Source organism: Haemaphysalis longicornis, unplaced genomic scaffold (assembly GCF_048455015.1).
Source record: "Haemaphysalis longicornis isolate Haplotype H1 unplaced genomic scaffold, Haemaphysalis longicornis Haplotype H1 scaffold_4, whole genome shotgun sequence".
Lineage (NCBI taxonomy): Eukaryota > Metazoa > Arthropoda > Arachnida > Ixodida > Ixodidae > Haemaphysalis > Haemaphysalis longicornis.
The window spans coordinates 179939636-179957405 of NW_027526361.1; the positions used below are offsets into that span (position 1 = coordinate 179939636).

The following is a 17770-nucleotide window of genomic DNA, read 5'->3' on the forward strand; positions in this document are numbered from 1 at the left end:
GACGGTGTAACCGCAGCAGGGGCTGCCCGTCATATTTCTTTGTCAAGCGTTACACGCGGGACTGTGGTGCCTATTCTTGGCGACCAAAGCGTGCTATGCGCTTTACCTGTTGACACAAAGAATTATGAGAAAATTGCATGTTACATCAGCGTGTAGTGGTGACACCGTATGGTGAATGGGTGACAGCCTGTCAGGGACCCCGTATTTTCGGCTCCCAGTCGGTGAGGCCAGTCCTAAAAACGGATGAAATATCCCCTTCAAAAGGACCGCGGTCCGTGGATGACGTGACAGCACGTCACTAGTTATGCCGCTGCACCACAGAGGCTATTCTCTCTCCTTATTTGGAGAGATAACGCAATATGAAGCAGCGTGGATACCGCGGAAGTTTCGAAGCTCTCCAGAGGGCCGTCGCAGCATTCTAATCTTTTTGTCGCCTCAACAGCCTTGAAGTTAACTTCCTCTGTGCTACCCCTAAATCCTAGGGCTTCTGGAAGCCGAATATTTCCCTCATGTACATTTGGATTGATACCCTCGCATTCTAACACTATGTGCCGCATAGTTAATTTTTTTTCCCGCAGAACACGCATACCCCATCATTTTGTGAATACTTCCCCAAAAAGCTCTTAGTTCGCAAGCAACCTGCTCAAGCCTCAAAAAGCGACGAACTGCCCAAAGAATTATCGTAGAAATTTTTCTTTCTGATGTTCAATTTCTCAGCACTGTAAATCTCTAACCACGTTTTAGATTCCATTTCTTCTCTCCGTTTATTCGTTTCAATTTGCCTTGCCTCTTTTTTGGTTACCTTGGCTGTTTTGGATTTTCCACTGTTCTTTCGGTATTTCATCGTTAGCCTTCTAGTCTTCTTTAACCACTGAGTGTCCACGCTTTTCAAGTATAGGTACCTAAAAACCTTAGCTGCCCACCTTGTTTGATCCAGTGCTCTCAAACTCATCTCAAAACATATTTTACTCTGTGCTTCTCTAACTTCAAATGACGCCCAGCCCATATCTCCCTGCACTACTTCGTTGGTTGTTTTCCCATGCGCGCCTAAGGCCAAACGTCCTAGCGTTCTCAGGTTCACTTCAAGGCCTGATAGAACGTCTCTAAGCAGAGTGCAGCATTCGATAATGTGAGACCCGCAATGATTACTCCTTTCCACATTCCTCTTACTACTTCATATTTGTTCTACCCCCACAAAGCTCTATGCTTCATTATAGCTGCTTTCGCTTTCCCTTACCCTTAAGTTGCTCCTCGTGCGTTTTTAAGTAGGTACCTCTTCGTATATCCACACTCCCAAATATTTATATTCCTTCACTCTGAGTAATTCGCCTTGCTGGATAGACACTGCGTCAGTGGTACCGTCATTGGAAACCATTATTCCGGATTTTTCTGCACTAAAATTTAACCCGAGGTTGCTGGCTTCCTGGCCGCTAATATTTATTAGCCGCGGCATATCGGTCTGGTTATCAGCTAAAAGAACAATGTAGTCTGCGTGTAACAATCCCGGATTACGCTGTAGTACACCTTCGCCTTGCAGCATATGGGTTGGGCTGTACCCTACTTGACTTCCTTCCAGTTTTTTTCCTAACCAGCCATATAAAGCATGAACAGTACCGAGCTCAAAGGGCATCCCTGTTTCAGTCCCCGATTGGTGTTGACCTCCTGGGCGCATTTCTGTTCTTCTCATGTGCAGTGCACTCTATTGTATTTATAGATTGCTATAAGGAACTGTATCGACTCGTCATTTAATCCCTGGAGTTTCAGCATTTTCCACAGCAGTTCTTGTTTACGTTGTCATATTCCCCTTTAATGTCCAAGAACGTTATCCATAATGGTCTATTCTGCCCTTTCGCAATTTCAATGCATTGCATTATCACGAGCAAATTATCATCCAATCGGCTGTCTTGTTTCAATTCATTCTGCACTTCCCCAAGTATTTCATTTTCTTCCATCCACGCTTGAATTTCTGATTTTATGGCCTGCATTACGAATCTATACACCACTGACGTTACTGTGAGTGGTCTGTATGAATCAATACTGGCTTTCTTGCCTCTGCTTTATATATTAAAATCATCCTACTTTTTAGCCAGCCCTCTGGTATTTCTTTGGTTTGTATCGCCTTATCTTTTGCCCTCATAAACGATTCCTTAATTTTAGGTCCAAGCAGGTTTATCAGTTGCATTGGTATTCCGTCCCGGCCCACTGCTGTCTGGGGGGAAACCTTTTTCTGTGCTTTTTTTCCAATCAAGGTTGCTCAAACTTATTTCCCTTTCCGCAGATGTTATCCGTGCCGGTTTCCCTACCACTATTCTCCTAAACTTCTCACTAATCACTCGGTGAATATACACCAACCCGGGCTCTCCTTCTAAATGTTTTCCCTCCTCATCAATCAGGAATTTTTTATGCATATCGTTTTCTGAACTTAGTAATTTTACATGGTTCCAAAACTTCTTGGATGCGCTTTTGTCCTACTTCCGTATTTCTGCCATCCATTGTTCGCTTTTATGCTTGATCTTTGCTTGCACCATTTTCTGCACTTCTAGTTTTTTCTCCCGTAGATATCCCATTTCTCCTTTACTGCCTCCGGTTCCATACCAGTTCTTTTTGCTTCTCTATCTTCTCTCGACACCTTTCTTCGCTGGTCAATAGTCTCTTTTATTTGCTTATTCCACCAGCTTCTCGGCTTTTTCTTCCCTTGCCATCGCCTTCGTTGCTTTGCTTCATTCATCTTACCCTTTACGAAAGCAATCATTTCGTCTTAATCCCAATTTTTGTGTGGGTATTTATTGATTTCATCTTCCATTCCATCAGCGACGATCTTCAACTGCTCATTGTTTATATTAGTTCCTCCGATTGTACCTATTTCTAAATTGGTCTGGTTTGCGCCTCCAAAGTTCAGGGTAAGCCGCTTGTGAACGTTTCCTAAGCTGCTTGTTCCATTTTCATTTGTCTTCCTTTCCCGCAACCTTTCGTATACTGTCTCGGATACTAACCGATAGTCTATGCTGGACTGCCTGTTACCGTCACACTTTCTTTCCGTGTTTACTAGTGCAAGCCGGTTTTCCCGACATAGATCTATCACTAGAGAACCGTTGTGGTCTCTGTATCCATCGTAACCGTCTATATGGGCATTCATATCCCCAACTATGATTATTTCGCCCGAATCTTGGAACTCGTTTATACATCTTCTTTAACTGTTTATCATTTCCGCATTTTCCTCCCTAGCACTACTTCCGGTCCACAGATACACCACTCCTAACCAGGTATTTCTCCCCTCTATGGTGCCTCTAACCCATAGATGCTCCTTACAGTTTTCATGCACTCTTTGCCAGTCAGTCCCTTCTTTAATGAGCTTGCCAACACCTGCCCCTCTCTTCATTACTGCGGTCCTGTTGCAACCTTCCCAGACATAGTTGAATATGACCGGTGGGGCTTCTAGGTCTCGGAGGTGAGTCTCGGCTAAAGCGTACACATCTACTCCTTCCCGTTCAAGTTGGTTTTGAATTTCTACCCACTTATCAGGCTTTCTGCCTCCCTGAATATTTATGTAACTGATTAAATATTTATTTCATTTGTTTTGCCCTTTCCGATTACGGGGTCTATTTTTTCTTTTACAAAATTGTTCGCTCTATTGTATCCACTTAAATCGCTTCTGACAACGTTCTCAGTTACGCCTGTAAGTTCTCCTGTTAGCTCTAGGCCTGGCTGCCTCCCAGCGTTGAGTGTGCATGCGTCCCTCGCTTCCCCTTTGTCTCCTAGTTTGCATTCCTTAGCTGCGCGTGGGCCCCTAAAAAAGGTGCCTCTCTTCTACCTAAGCACCACCCCACCTTGTTTCCTAGCCTGGGCTGAAGTGAATCCCGTCCCACTGAAAACCTTGCCTCTGTCTAATGAGGCCCTCTACCCTGTTCACGTCTATCACTTTAAGCCCAAGTTCTCTGCTGCGCCTCACGATCTCGCTGTTAGCAGCGAGCACTGCCCGTTCGGTGTGCACGCCCTGCTTCGTCCCCTCCGGCATGGTGCAGACTGCAATGAGCACATTTGGGGCCGTCGCACGCAGGTCATTTACCCACTTCGCTATCTCCTGGCCAAGTTTTCCCTCCTCTCCCTCTAGAACATCGTTAAGCCCCGCGGCAATCACCACAGGGTTTCTAGCTTTATTGGACAAGGCCAGTTACCCCTTTGCTCGAGTCATCACCGTCTGCATCGTTAGATCTGGGAAGCACCCCACCTTAACACGCTTATCCCCCTCTACCATTTCCGCTATGGCAGCGCTGCCCCTCTTAATGTTAGAATTTCCCACAATGATTACCACGCTATCATCTGCCACGTTCTGCTCTTTACTGGTATCCCGCTTATCGACTGGCTTTGATGGCCTATCTTGCAGCACCTGGGAGTCGCCTATCTTGCCGCGGTGTGGTGGCGCCATCTGGGTACACTAACGGTAAACAAGGCCCTGTGATGTCATTGCGACCACAAAAAAGCACGATATAGCGGGAAAATCAAAATTTTAACTTACATTATTTCATTGCTAAGTGAATAAAGCATCGCTTGCATTCGGACTACCGCTGGGGGCACTATAAAACACAATATCTTTCGTACAACACAAACTTGTGTTTTGTCTTCATGGCTCCTTTAAGGAAGACTGTCCTTCGTAGGGTCTGCCACCGTATTTTCCCCTTTATAACTCGCTTGTTGAAAGGTTGATGCAGGCAGAAGGCAGAAAGCCACGCGCATGTGGGACGGCCTGACGTTAAGGCTAACGCCTAAGAGGGTCAAGAAGTACCCACAGCTCAATCATCACGCCGTTTACTGGACGTTAAAGGCACATAGCGTCGAGCCTAACGCCGCGCTTCTACTGGAAAAAGTACTCATTGTGGTCATTACACTTTAAGCTGTGGGTTCACGCCTTAACACCTCATAGCGGGACGTCCGCCGTAAGCTCCTGAATTCGGTGCATGTATATGTACACAGCTGCTGCTGTTATCCTATACGTACACATAAACAGCCCATACCAGAAATGCTGTATTGGATAACGTTGTATGAGAAATCTGAGTGCGTACTCTGCAACCTACGAAAGGGTTACACATTCACGTGGTATTTGTACCCTTCATGAGCAAGCCGCCCGATATTCCGTCGTCGACGTCGCCGTATTCTTACTGTAGACATAAATGTACACATGTGAATGTAATCTTCAAGTCTACTATCAACTGAGCACATCACCGTCGCTGGATTTGTCCCTGCAGTGCAACAAAACGCACTGCATACACGCAGACAGCCAAGCATCAAGTGCACGAGCAGCTCTCAATTTCTCGCGTTTTATGGCGTCTGGTCGGAACAGAAGCAAAGAAGGGGTGCTCTACCGTTGCGCGACAAAGTGCAATCCGGTGGCCGTCGTGCCGAAGGAGGCCACCGCCTCGTGCCTTCATGCTCCCTTGGGACTTACTCTTGCAGGCTGTCTCGCACTCCGCGCTGGACTTGAAGCGGTTGGTCTCCTCGGCAAGGCATTGCCTCTGGGGCCGCCAGTCGGGGCACGTGTTCCTTTCGGAACTGTGCATGCAGATGTACGAGCGCAGCATGTCCACCTGTTCGCTCTCCTGACACCGGTGGATGTCTTGGTCCGTGGAGCAGGCGGGCTCTGTCTGGAACACTGCACCAGCGGTAAACGTAGGCTCCCAATGACACGGGACGTAGCCGCGAGCTGCAATCAAAGGGTCTGTCTCTTTCAGCATGCCCGCTTATCTTATCTTCCACATAAGGGAGGCCTGTAAGCGCGGAAGGGGGCGCTGCTCCATGGGCAACCCCCTGGGGGGCCCGGCGAAGAGGCTCGCCGCAAGCGTGACCGATCTCTGGGCCAGTTGGGGAAGTGGGAATACCCGTAACTGCTTTCGTGCCATAACCGACGATGGCTTAATATATTAGCTCAAATCTGAAGCGAGTTGTTCTGCGCCGAACACAGTTAAGCGCTCTGACCGTGCTCGTCTGCAGCCTGGCGAAAGCGGCGGAACCCGGCAATAGATGTACAATAAAGAATAACTGCGACAGTATGGGTGATGGCCTCTGACATGGTGGCTGTTATGGCGCTTTTGAGAATAATGACGACGGAAGCGGTGTCGTATCGGGGCATGTCGGCGAGCAAAAAAGGAAGCGTCGAATAGCAAGAATTACACAGGTATTCACTGTTTATGGGGCACACTTTCGCTGCGCCCTTCCGGGGTACAACAAGAAAATGTCATACTCACGCAGCTTCGCGCTCCTCTCATCCTTCTGCATGGCTGTAAGTCAACAACAGAAAAGCGTCTCTGTACTTGATGCGCACTGCACGCACTCAGGCTGCGAAAGTATTACACTCTACACCTTGGCAAATTCGCAACCAAGCTTTTAAAAGCGGAGTTGCAGAAAACTACCCGGGAAGAGCGCCGAGCGCTCATGACAGCGTGCCTCGCGGTGACTGCCGAGCGTCCCCGGCACACGCAGTTGCGTTAGCAAAAAACAGAAAAAAGAACGGCGAAAACCCCGAGGAGGGAGAAAATGCCGATCGCTCGTGAGCGCGGGCCTTGATGAACATGAGAATGATTGCTACTAGCGGAGAACAAAGCGAATACGGAACATGTAAATGAACAGTTTCAAACTCGTGCAGATGCGTGGTTATGTGTCCTTCACTGCTCAAGTAGAAAGAAATCGTCCCGCTTCGCTACTGTTCCAGCCTTGCGCGACTTAGTGCAAGCTTCGCTAATTTTCTCCATGCGCAGAGATTCCGCTCACTGTTGCACTTGTTCAGTGGAGCCGTTTTTTTTTCGCAACTGCCAGAAAGAATGTTATGGGTAACTTTACGGACTCAATTTTTTTTCTTGAGCCCGGAGACACGTGGCACTGCACTGCTTGGTACTTCTGTTTATTTGGGGTAACTGTCTTGGACACTTCAAAGCGAGAAAGATTGGTGTGCTTGTATATCTGTGTCTGTCTGTATGTCTGTCTGTCTGTCTGTTCCCCGATTCAGCTGTTTGGCCAAAATTAAAAGAATTCTTGAAAATAACAGGATACTTCTCAACCTACTAAATCTGGTAGCCTACATCATACTTATCAATACTCTTTAATTAAAGACACCATTATCCATGTTCCAGACAAAACAAATACTTCGCTGATATTTGCAGTGTTCTTTTAGTAAAACACAGGTTTGGGCATAACTTTAGGGATAACAAGTATAAAAACGCGGTTATTTTTTAGCTTGTATCAGCGTTGCGTCGAGGGTTTGCGAGTACTTTTATAGCGAATGTTAAGAGGAATATTTAATTGCCGAGCTTTTACTTTCTTGTGAAGGTTGTCTTTTTTACGAATGCTGTGTAGGAGTCGATTTGTTATTCAAGGGATACTGGGGACGGAGTATCGTTTATGGATGGTAGTTACGCACAACTTGTTTCCACTATTTCAGTAGAAAATAGGTTAAATGCCGCTTCACGGAAGCGTACATCTAATACGTCCATAAGAGCTATGGTTTCGGTAATCTATTGAAGTCAAACGAGTGGCTTGTTAAGGTTTGTGGCGTATTTTGGCAACAATTTGTGAGAAGTAAGAAATAGGGTATAATAGGTCATATTAAAGTCGACAGTTCTACGAACACAATGTTTTGAAAAGTCGCGATCTGATTGATTGTAGAATGTAACGCGCCGACGCAACGCAGGTGATGAGGCGCGCCGTAGTGGAGGTCTCCGGATTAATTTTGACCACCTGTGGATTTTTAACGTGCGCCGAAATCTCGAGCAGAAGAAAAGCCGCACTCAAACGAACCGATGTACTACAGTCAAACGCCACTACAACGAGTGCTTCTACTACGAAATAGCCTGTACAACGAGCCGGTGCATAGCCTGTACATAGGATGTTTGTGTTCCCTATGTATTGTGAACGCCACTACAGTGAAGCTTAACAAAGAACTTGTTTAACAAGGAAATTCGTGAGTTCGCAATAGTTGAGTTGTTTTTAGATAACGAATACGCCTAGTGTGAGTTCGCAATAGTTGAGTTGTTTTTAGATAACGAATACGCCTAGTGGCCGAATTCTCTAAAGCGACGGGGCGTCACTCTGAAACGACGGGGTAGTGCCATGCAAATGCATGTGTTCAGCGGTTGGGGCCGTCGCATTGGGTGCAGATGACGCACCAGATAAGCCAAGAAAAGCACTGTCGCATAAGGCGGAAAGCGACGGGCACTGTCCCCCGTCATTTTGCTTGTGGCTATGTGCCCTTGCTACAGTGCTTTTCTTGGCTTATCTGGTGCGTCATCTGCACCCAATGTGACGGCCCCAACCCCTGAACGCATGCATTTGCATGGCGCTACCCCGTCGTTTCAAAGTGACGCCCCGTGGCTTTAGAGAATTCGGCCCCCGGTAACGCTCAGCCGGTAGGTGTGTCGGCGACCGCGAGTCATCAAGTTTGCCAATGGAGCTGCAGGAATCGATAAACATGAACGGTGCGTGTTGCGGCGCGCCATCGATGGCGCGCCATCGGCGCGCCACCTTACTTGCGGAAAGAACAAGGAAATAAAATAACTGAACATTCCGGCAGCTAACGAGATTGCTGACAGCATTTACAAGTTATAACAGGTTATTTACAGGCTATCTAACCAACCCATCCCCTAAAAAGAAGGGGGGGGGTGGCGCGAAGCTTGCAACCGGTCAGTGTATACCGAACCAAAACACGAAACCCCTAACCAATCCCTAATCAAACCTAAACCAATACCCAATCAACCCGAAACTGCCCCTGCCCTGACCCAAACAAAACCCCACCCACCCCACTGACTGAGTTTTGCCTGATCCTAAAAGAATACCATAGCCCCCCCCCCCCACACACACACACACACGCGCGCACACACACGATAAAAATCATCCCACACATATAAAGAATCAGCTTATCACGTGCACATTCACTTCCACTCACACGTCAGGTGTGGCGCGATTGTACTCGGCTACTTTCAAATCACCAGCTCATCTCCCGGCAAGCTGTGCTGCCTGTCAACGTCAGCGTCCGTTCCAAGGGTGATGCGGTAAACAGCGACGCAAACCCGCAGCGGGCCTTTCAGATTAATCGCTCACCTTCCGGCGTGAAGTGCGGCCTACCCAGAATCTCGACCGTGGCAACGACGCAACGCCACGATGACCTCCAACGCTTTGCATGTGACTACTTTGTCAGATTGGCGCAAGCGCACAGACATCCGCATCGTAACGCGAGGGACTCGGGTTCGATTTCGACAACGGGAAGCATACGACCTTCCACGACACAAGTGAGCCAATACAAGCTTCGCTTGAAAAACGCGTATCTCGCACATAGCAAGTACAGGTTATAAAAAGTACGAATCTTTCTACGTGGCAACATTTGATAGGTGACAGAAGACAGTTATTAAAACCACATACTTGGATTTGGCCGCATACTTGGCCGCCTTTGAGAAACATCACTGCATATCTTAGCGCCGCCGTATTCCAAAAATTGCTTCACTTTGGTTAACTGCATATAAAATCATGCAGCAGCCACGAAAGCAGAAAACAGGGGATTCGCCCTAACCGTGGAGCCCAAAGGAGTAACTTAAAGCAAAGCCACTAGTCAAATAAGACTTCTGTTGCTATTGCTTGTCCCTCGTCTTGCCTACAGCACTGCAGTGCACTGGCTTGTGGCACGCCACTGGTGACAGTTTTTTTTAATAGACCGGCGAATAAAAGCACGGGGCTCTTTCTAGTACGGGCTGCATTGAACAAGCCTCAGTCTTTCGCACGCAACACCGCTCCCCAATGAGTGGGTGAGACAATTTGTACGCAAGTAAAAAAAACCAAAAAACGGCAAATTTGTACAGTGTGCACTGGGCACGGATAAATATATCGGAGGGGAAACGGCCCATTGCGGCAAGCGCAGGCGAGCGACCAGATTATAATAGAGTTTTAGCTAACAGTAGAGAGTTTTAGCTAACCGTTTTCGACGGTCCGCTCCCGTATCGGCGGCACGGTCAGCGCAACCGCAGCCAATGCCGTTCGCGGCCAAGCGCGCTTCGCATGCGCAATGGCGCCTCCTCTTGCTATCGAAGCGGAGCGTGAAAAACGGTCAGCTAAACCTCTCCAGTTTTCGACAGTCCGCTGCGGTATCGGCGGCACTCTCCGCGCAACCGGAGCCCATGCCGTTCGCGGCCCAACGCGCCACGCATGCGCAATGACGCTCCCGCTTGCTATCGGAGCGGAGAGAACCGTGAAAGACGGTCAGATAAAACTCGACTCGCTATCACCATGAAAACGAACGCGGACTGCAAATCTTCGTATCTATACGACGGCGAGGGAGAAGGTAGAGACACCTGATGCAAGAAGTGATAGCGGGCCCAATTCATTGCATGACTGCGCAGTGAAATGCCAATCGCGGCGGCCGCTGAGTTTCTTCAAGCGCGGAAGGTGCGACCACCTTGGCCTATGACGGCCGCTTGGACATTCTGGCAGCGCTAAGAAGCCTCGTTTCCCCTCCCGTCTCGTTCTTGCTCCGTGGCTGCGCGCTATAGACGCAAAACTGCGATCTTCGTGATGGGATGCGAGCCAAACGGCCGCGAGATTGAGGTTGATTATGTCAATAAATCAATCAATGGTGTATTTCAAGCATAGGTACATAATATTTGCAAACATTGCTTGGAACCATAGCCAAAGGCTAGTTGTGGGTCCAAATTTGGAAATGCATAGTTATATGCAGTCACATTGTTAACAATCAGTGTACAAGCATACTGTTAGAATAGAGTAATTACCAATACAGCGTCATACATAACACGTGATGACTAGTTGAAAAAAACAAGAAGAAAGGCCGCGAACTTTGCGATTGTACGCAAATCATGGGGCTGCGATCAAAAAGAAAAAAAAAATCAACTACATTTCTGATTGATTGCAGGGTTTAACGCGCCGACGCAACGCAGGCGATGAGGCGCGCCGTAGTGGAGGGCTCCGGATTAATTTTGACCACCTGGGGATCTTTAACGTGCGCCGAAATCTCGCACACACGGGCGTTTTTGCTTTTCGCCTCCATCAGAAAAGTGACCGCCGCGGCCGGGAATCGAACCCGCGACCTCATGCTCAGCAGCGCAACGCCTTAGCCACTGAGCCACCGCGGCGGGTTCAACTACGTTTCTAGTGCAGGGAACACTCTTGAGCATATAACAGAAAATTGTTTTTCAGTTTTTTACAGAAGTTATGATCATTCCTCAAGTCAACAGGGGTTTTATTCCACACTTTCGCACAAACGCGTACTCTATAAGTCACTCACCATAAACATTATTACTAAGGGGGAGATTGAAACTGTTGACGCTGAAATTTCTTGTGTGCCGTAATGGACGGTTAAATAAGAAGACAGGAAATGGTTGATTGTTTCTTACTATGCTGTATGTGATTCGAGCCGTTTTATGTCGCGCTTGTGATCAAAAGTGATAGTCTAAGCTGAGTAAACAAAGGCTTACTGGGTTCATTGTATTTGGCGAAATTCATAATGCTACGTGCCTCCGTCAGTGTCTCACAACTGGATGTTAACTCACCCTGGGTGGCATCTTCGTCGTCGCCTACGGCCAAGACAGTATCGGAAGGGTGTCGTAGAGCACGGACAGCTGTTTGATCTGCGGTAAGAAGGGAAAAATGTTGCGCCGCACTTATCTCCGTTTCCAAAAGTTGCCGCTCTTTCTAAAAATCAGTGAGTGAAACATTAGGCAATCGAACACTAATTCTTGTTCGTGGGCACGGATACGACCCTCGCACGTGACACACGCGCACGTACTCAAGCACCCACGCGGGCAGGCAAGCAGGCACACGCAGGCACATATTGTGTGCATTCTGGACCACACCCCCGGCGGCGGAGAATTCCGGACGACAGGGTCGCCTTAGCACACCTGACTATGCCCATGACGCAGGAATCGGCAAAAGCTTCGTACCCCGGTCTAGTGCAGTGCATTGTCACGAGCCGTGAGCGCTATCCCCCGAGCTTCGCTGGCCTTTGGGGCGAGGATGTTGAAGACTGGCTCGGCAGCTTTGCAAAGTTCAGTGCGTACAACCATTGGGACGATAAGCTTAAGCTACGAAACGCCGCTTTTTCCCTCACGGGGATAGCCGAATTATGGTATTTGAACAATGCAAGTACCATCACTGATTTGGACGCCTTCACTTCAGAGCAGCGCCTGATTTTCGGGTCCTCGGCTGGACGTTCCGAACTTGCCAAGAAAAAACTTGCGGTTCGCCTGCAGCGTCCGAATGAAACGTACACTTTGTACATTGAAGACGTCCTCACGCTGTGCCACCGCGTTGTCAAGGACATGACCGAGGCTGTTCGAGTGCAGCACATTCTGAAAGGTGTCGAGCAGTTTGCATTCCTCGCCCTTGCCCTCCAAAAACCCTACGACCGTTCCCGCTGTGATTGCCACTTGCCAGCACCTGGACGCCCTTCAGTCTTGGCGCAATCAGCGACAAACACCGGCCCGGTAGCTTGGAGATGAAGATCTTCGATCGTTCTCTTGTACGGGCCATAATCAGAGAAAAACTCAAAAACCAGGTACCCTCATGTGCACCCAACTCTTCTTACGCTGCTGAGACGTCAGGTCTGCGAGAAATCATCAAAGAGCTCTCGTCGGTGGCCAGTAAGACACCTCTCGGTCTTGTGGCTCCGCTGTCCACGCCGTACTACACTGAAGTTGCTGGACGCCCACCCCTCCCACTGGCACCGGTCAGCTCTCATCATCACCCAGGGTATCTTTCTGCGCTCCCTTACGGTCCTGGGCGACGACCGTACTACCGCATATGGCGACAGACAGGTGCAGAGCCGCCGGCAAATCGACCCGTGTGATTTTACGATGGAATACGCGGCCACATAGCCCGAGTTTGCCGCCAGCGCCAGCAAGATGAACGACGTGGCTGTGACATCTACGAGCGCGATGGAATGAACCCCTGCTTCAATTACCGCCAACAAGCCTACCAGACTCCGGCAAGTCGTTTCTGGCCTCTTGCTGATTCTGCTGATGTTCCTCGAAATACTTGCGAGTCTCGGCGCCGATCTCCCTCCCCGTTCCGCCGTTCGGTTTCACCCTTAAGTCCCGTTGTGCACAATGATGACCACCACTCAGAAAACTAGACCGTGCAGTTTTTTTGGGGAAAACGGCATCGATAGACACTACACAAATTCCTCCAGAGCATCCGTCAAACTCATTCTCAGTGTCATTTGAAGGCATTTTGGGTAACGCGTTGGTGGACACTGGGGCAAGTGTCACTATTATCCATGCTGATTTGTGTGAACGACTACGAAAAGTTAAAGCTCCATACCAGGGTGCGCTGCTGCATGGAGCTAACAAGGCGTCCATACGACCGTCAGTACAGTGTACAGTTCGCGTTTGTATTGAGGTAGTTTGTACTATTTGCTTAAAGGTGTCACCATATTTTTTTAGGGCGCGGAAAGGCAAAAAAGGTGACGCAGAACCAAAACACTGCATGAGGCCCTGCCAGCCAGGCAGCGCTCATGCCGTAAACGCCGCAGAGAGCCGGTGGCAAGTGGAGGAGCGATCGCGAAGCTCGGGACGTATTGGCTACGAGAGCCATCACTGGAGAGGCTAGTGCTGCGATCGTTTTGACGTCACTCGTAGGATACTCGTTCCTACTTTGCTGCGTAGTTGCCTTGAAGCGAGTGACGTTTTCTTCAATATGCGATTTCTGGATATATTTTCGGGTTGATTTACGGCGTTAAAGTTCATTCCTAGTGTTTGAAGCGTCATTTGAATACGTGAGGACTTCATGTCCGTATCAACTATGGTAGGCTGCTCGCAAACAATATGAGTATGGTGGTATAGCTGCATGTATGCCCTTGAACGCGGTTTACATCAAAGCTCTGGTTCGCTTTCCTTATCAATATTGTGAGCTACGACAGTCGCTAACTTAACTGTCTACATTTCGCACGTCATACCCAAGATATGGGTAAAGTAGGAAATCAAAAGCTTTTTTTGCACGCCGGCCGGGCTTCCACACGGCCTACCAGACGGCTCGAACCGGCGCAGGCCGCGACAGCTTGCCGCTGCTCTTGAAATTCTGACTGGCAGAGGCCTTTTGCAAGGTCTGTAGTATTCGTTGCACACACAGTCTGGTATAACCAAAGTCGCGCGTATTTGAAATAACAGCGTATGTACCTCAGCGTCAATTAAATCGTCCGCTATGGCCTTGGCTGGCTATACATACGATCTAACTGTGCGTCACGATGGTAGTAGATCCGAATGTGCCACCGGAAACACGCCACTTGGCTTGCACGGATTATTAGCTCAGTACACCACTTTTACAGACGATAGTCTTTCTTAGGCTACTCTGCCGAGAAAATTTTGGTCTGTCCGTCTGTTGCTCTATCTGTCCCTCGATTGAAAGTTGAGCGAGTTGGTGATACATTTTTGAAAAAGCGCTAAAAACGACTACACTTAGCGCGCCGGCCTGCGTTCTTTTCTACCTGTCGTCGTTGTTCGCGCCTGTCCCTCGATCCAACCGCCCGGCCAAAGTTATAGCAGAGGTTGAACGATACACTTATATACCCACGACCATCTGTAAACATCCAAGTCCAGTGGCAATGTTCATACTTGTCAAGATTGTTGAGCGAAAACAAAGCATTACGCATATCTGAGGCAAAACATCAATACATACGTGAAATTTGCAGTGGTTCTTTATGGCAACATACATGAGTGCTTGATTTTTGTGATAGCAAATGAAGCACTGCAGCCACTGTACAAAAAAAATACTGGTCGGATTGCCCATAGAAAAAAATCGCAACACTGACCACACCGCTGCGGTACTAGTGGCGCCACTAGATTTGGCAGTCGGTACGCACAATCGTGCATTAAAATTTAAAGAAAAATTAGGAAGGGGAAATGGGCGTGGGCAAGGCATGTAATGCGAAGGCAAGATGACCGTTGGTCAATAAGGGTGGATCCCTAATGATTAAGTGGATCCCTAGAGAGGGCAAGCGCGACAGGGACCGGCATAAAGTTAGATGGGCAGATGAGATCAGGAAGTTCGCGGGCTAAATTGGTCGGAGTTAGCACAGGATAGGGATAATTGGAGATTAATTGGAGAGGCCTTTGCTCTGCAGTGGGTGTAGACACGGTGGTGGTGGAAAAGAAGATGATGATGAAGACGACGACGATGATGATGATGAAGCACAATTGTGTGTTTCCCACGGCAAGTGCCAGGTTGCGCCACCAGTCAGTCGCCATCGGCGAGTGCGTCTTGCGGTTCGTATTTACTCACATTGTAGTCAGCCGTGCATTATGCGTTGGTGGCGCCTTAGGAAGGACCTTAGCGTGGAGCAGTAGGAGACGTTAAAGTTTAATGTATTTACGCTGCAGGAGCAGCCGACGGGCTATCACCTGTATGCAGTTAGAAGATGCGGGGGTAATATTTTGTATAATTTGCATCAGAACCACGAGGAGGAGAGCAGAGAGAGAAAATGTGGCGCAAGGAGCAAGACATCATCCCCTGCGGCGACGTAGCCTCCTGCTGTCACGTACAAGGTCACAAAGTGCTCAAACCGGTATCACTTCACACTACTAATGGGGCATCAATTAGGTCGTGAAACCTCATTTGAGCAATATCAGTGCTAGAGAATCTATTTGGGCTAGATATTCTGTGACGTGCTCACCTTGTTTGTCGCCGTCCTCTTGCGCATGCGCCGAAGGCGCGTTCTGCTTCTCTCCGGGTTTGCTGCTTCGATGGGCACCTGCAGGAAGTGAGCGGGCGCGTTTGATGGCTGCCTTACTGCATGCCTCGCAGTCTGCGGCTGAGGCATGAGTGCAAATTCATAAGGAGTGCCCTCGCCTCACTTTCTTCCAAGGAGAAAGGTAAAAATTACAAGGACCTTGGTAAGGATGTTGAATCCCGTGTTCACCTGCACTTGGGGCTTCTGTTAAACTTTGCGGCCGGATCCGTCACCACTTGATCTGCACCCTGGACAGCACCCTCTGAAGCTCGTTCTGCTATTCGCCACCGTCGATACCTTCACGTCTCAAGGCACGTGCGGTAGCGGCCTGTTCTCCTTTAGTGCGGCTGTTTCTCTTTCAGGGGACGTGTTAGATCGTCCTTTCGCAAGGCCCTCCTCTGACACTCCTCCCGTTTCGGGCGCACCATCACGCTGTTTCCTGGACCATGACCCCGCCTCACAAAGCTGTTTAAGCTTCAGCTTGGTCCGTTGGCGTTCGCCGAAAAAATATTAAAAAAAGACTCCCCCGACGAGAGGCGCCCGGATCAACTTTCGCGCAGAGGCTTTCACAAAAAAATAGCGCCGGCTTAACCCGGATATGCTAGGATATGCGTAGCGTGAGCGAAGGTTCAGATGGTTATTCTTAGCTTTCCTGGTTGTCTAGGATCAGCTTGATTATCATGCTTACTGCTACTTCAATGATACACGCACGGTATACGCATTATCTGACACATGTTTATCAAGCGGCTCCGGCGCAGTGTCACCAATCGCCCCAGAGCTCAACTGGTTCCACAGGTGCACGCCGGTGTTGGTGCGACGCACGAGCCATCGGTTCCACACCCGACCACACCTCGCATGATCATCAAGTGGACCGGGCCGCCACGTGCGGAACTGAGGTCGGCGAATACGCTGGGCGCGTGGGGTGTGTGAGAGACGCCGGGCAACGAGCAACGTTCTGTGCGCCGTGTGACGTCACTGCACCTCGCGCATGCGCAGCACGGCTCTCCAGGAGCCCCACGAAATTGCTCAAACTCGACCAGTGTAGCTCACGCTACAAAAAAATTCCGGGCACACGTGAGCGTATGGCTCATGAGGAGCGCGCGGCGTTGTCCAGGCTTGCGTGTGGGCTTGCGACAAGAGAGGAGCTCCCGTATTCGTCGCCGTGGCCGTGCAGCGACCGGCGCTCCATGGGCCCGCCGCGCCGAACAGGACGACGGCGAATCTGTCAAGCCATCCTATCACAATCCATACGCAGCGAAAACCACCGTGCTAGCTGACAAAGAGAAGGTCTACAGAGGCGCACGCACGCTGCAAGAGAATTTGCCCCACGCGGCTGCGCCGTCGGGCGACGACGACGGAAGGGACGGCAACGATAGCTACTGAATAAAAACATTCATAGCGCATGCGGCCACGGTCAAGAAAGGAGAGAGTTGAAAGTAGCGCTTTTCTAAGTCTGTCCTTTCTTGCGCTTGTCCGCATGGCCTGTGAATTTTTCTACAGTGCAACACCAACCGTCCCCCGAATCCGCACTCGTGTACTGAATAAAACACTGCACATACCGTCCTTACCCGATTCTAACGCGAACTTTTTTTCCGGAAAAATAGGCCAAAAAATCGCATGCGCGTAAGAATCGGATACAAAACCGAAACGGAAACAGCGGAAATTTCGTCCCACCCATCGCCATCGCCATCTCAAGATGGCGCCAAAGCTCTTAGGAACGATTTTTCGGACGCAGGAAGCATAGGCGCCTAGGCTTTTTTATAGGCGTTCACACAAATCGTCAAATCGTTCCACTTGCGCGCTTGATAACAGCAATGGCAGCAGCGGCTCTCACGCGTTCAAAACGAGCGGTCGGCTGAAGCGTGCGCCTCTGGAGAAGCTCGCGGGATGGGTGTGTGAGGCGCGGCCCGTGGGCCACGATCCCATCGACCATGGTTGAACGTTAGTTCAGAAGTGTGGCATCGCGAACGCTCTTGGCGGCACCGAGGACGAGATGTTGTGGTCAGCGGAGAGCGACGAGGAGTGAGATGAGTGAGATTACTTCGGGAAATAAATCACCCG

At 49.3% G+C, this 17770-nt stretch overlaps 1 protein-coding gene across 1 annotated transcript in view; it reads right to left on the bottom strand.

Annotated features, from left to right (window-relative positions):
* The window catches only part of LOC144180122 (uncharacterized), a 37087-nt gene that overhangs the window by 13663 nt on the left and 5654 nt on the right, over positions 1-17770 (bottom strand). Inside the window, exons 2-5 of the mRNA XM_077708516.1 lie at positions 15653-15730; positions 11538-11615; positions 6240-6272; positions 5444-5647 (exon numbers count right to left, since the gene is read on the bottom strand). Coding sequence (XP_077564642.1) covers positions 5444-5647; positions 6240-6270 — 235 coding nt within the window. The 5' untranslated portion in view covers positions 6271-6272; positions 11538-11615; positions 15653-15730. The remainder of the gene's footprint in view (positions 1-5443; positions 5648-6239; positions 6273-11537; positions 11616-15652; positions 15731-17770) is intronic.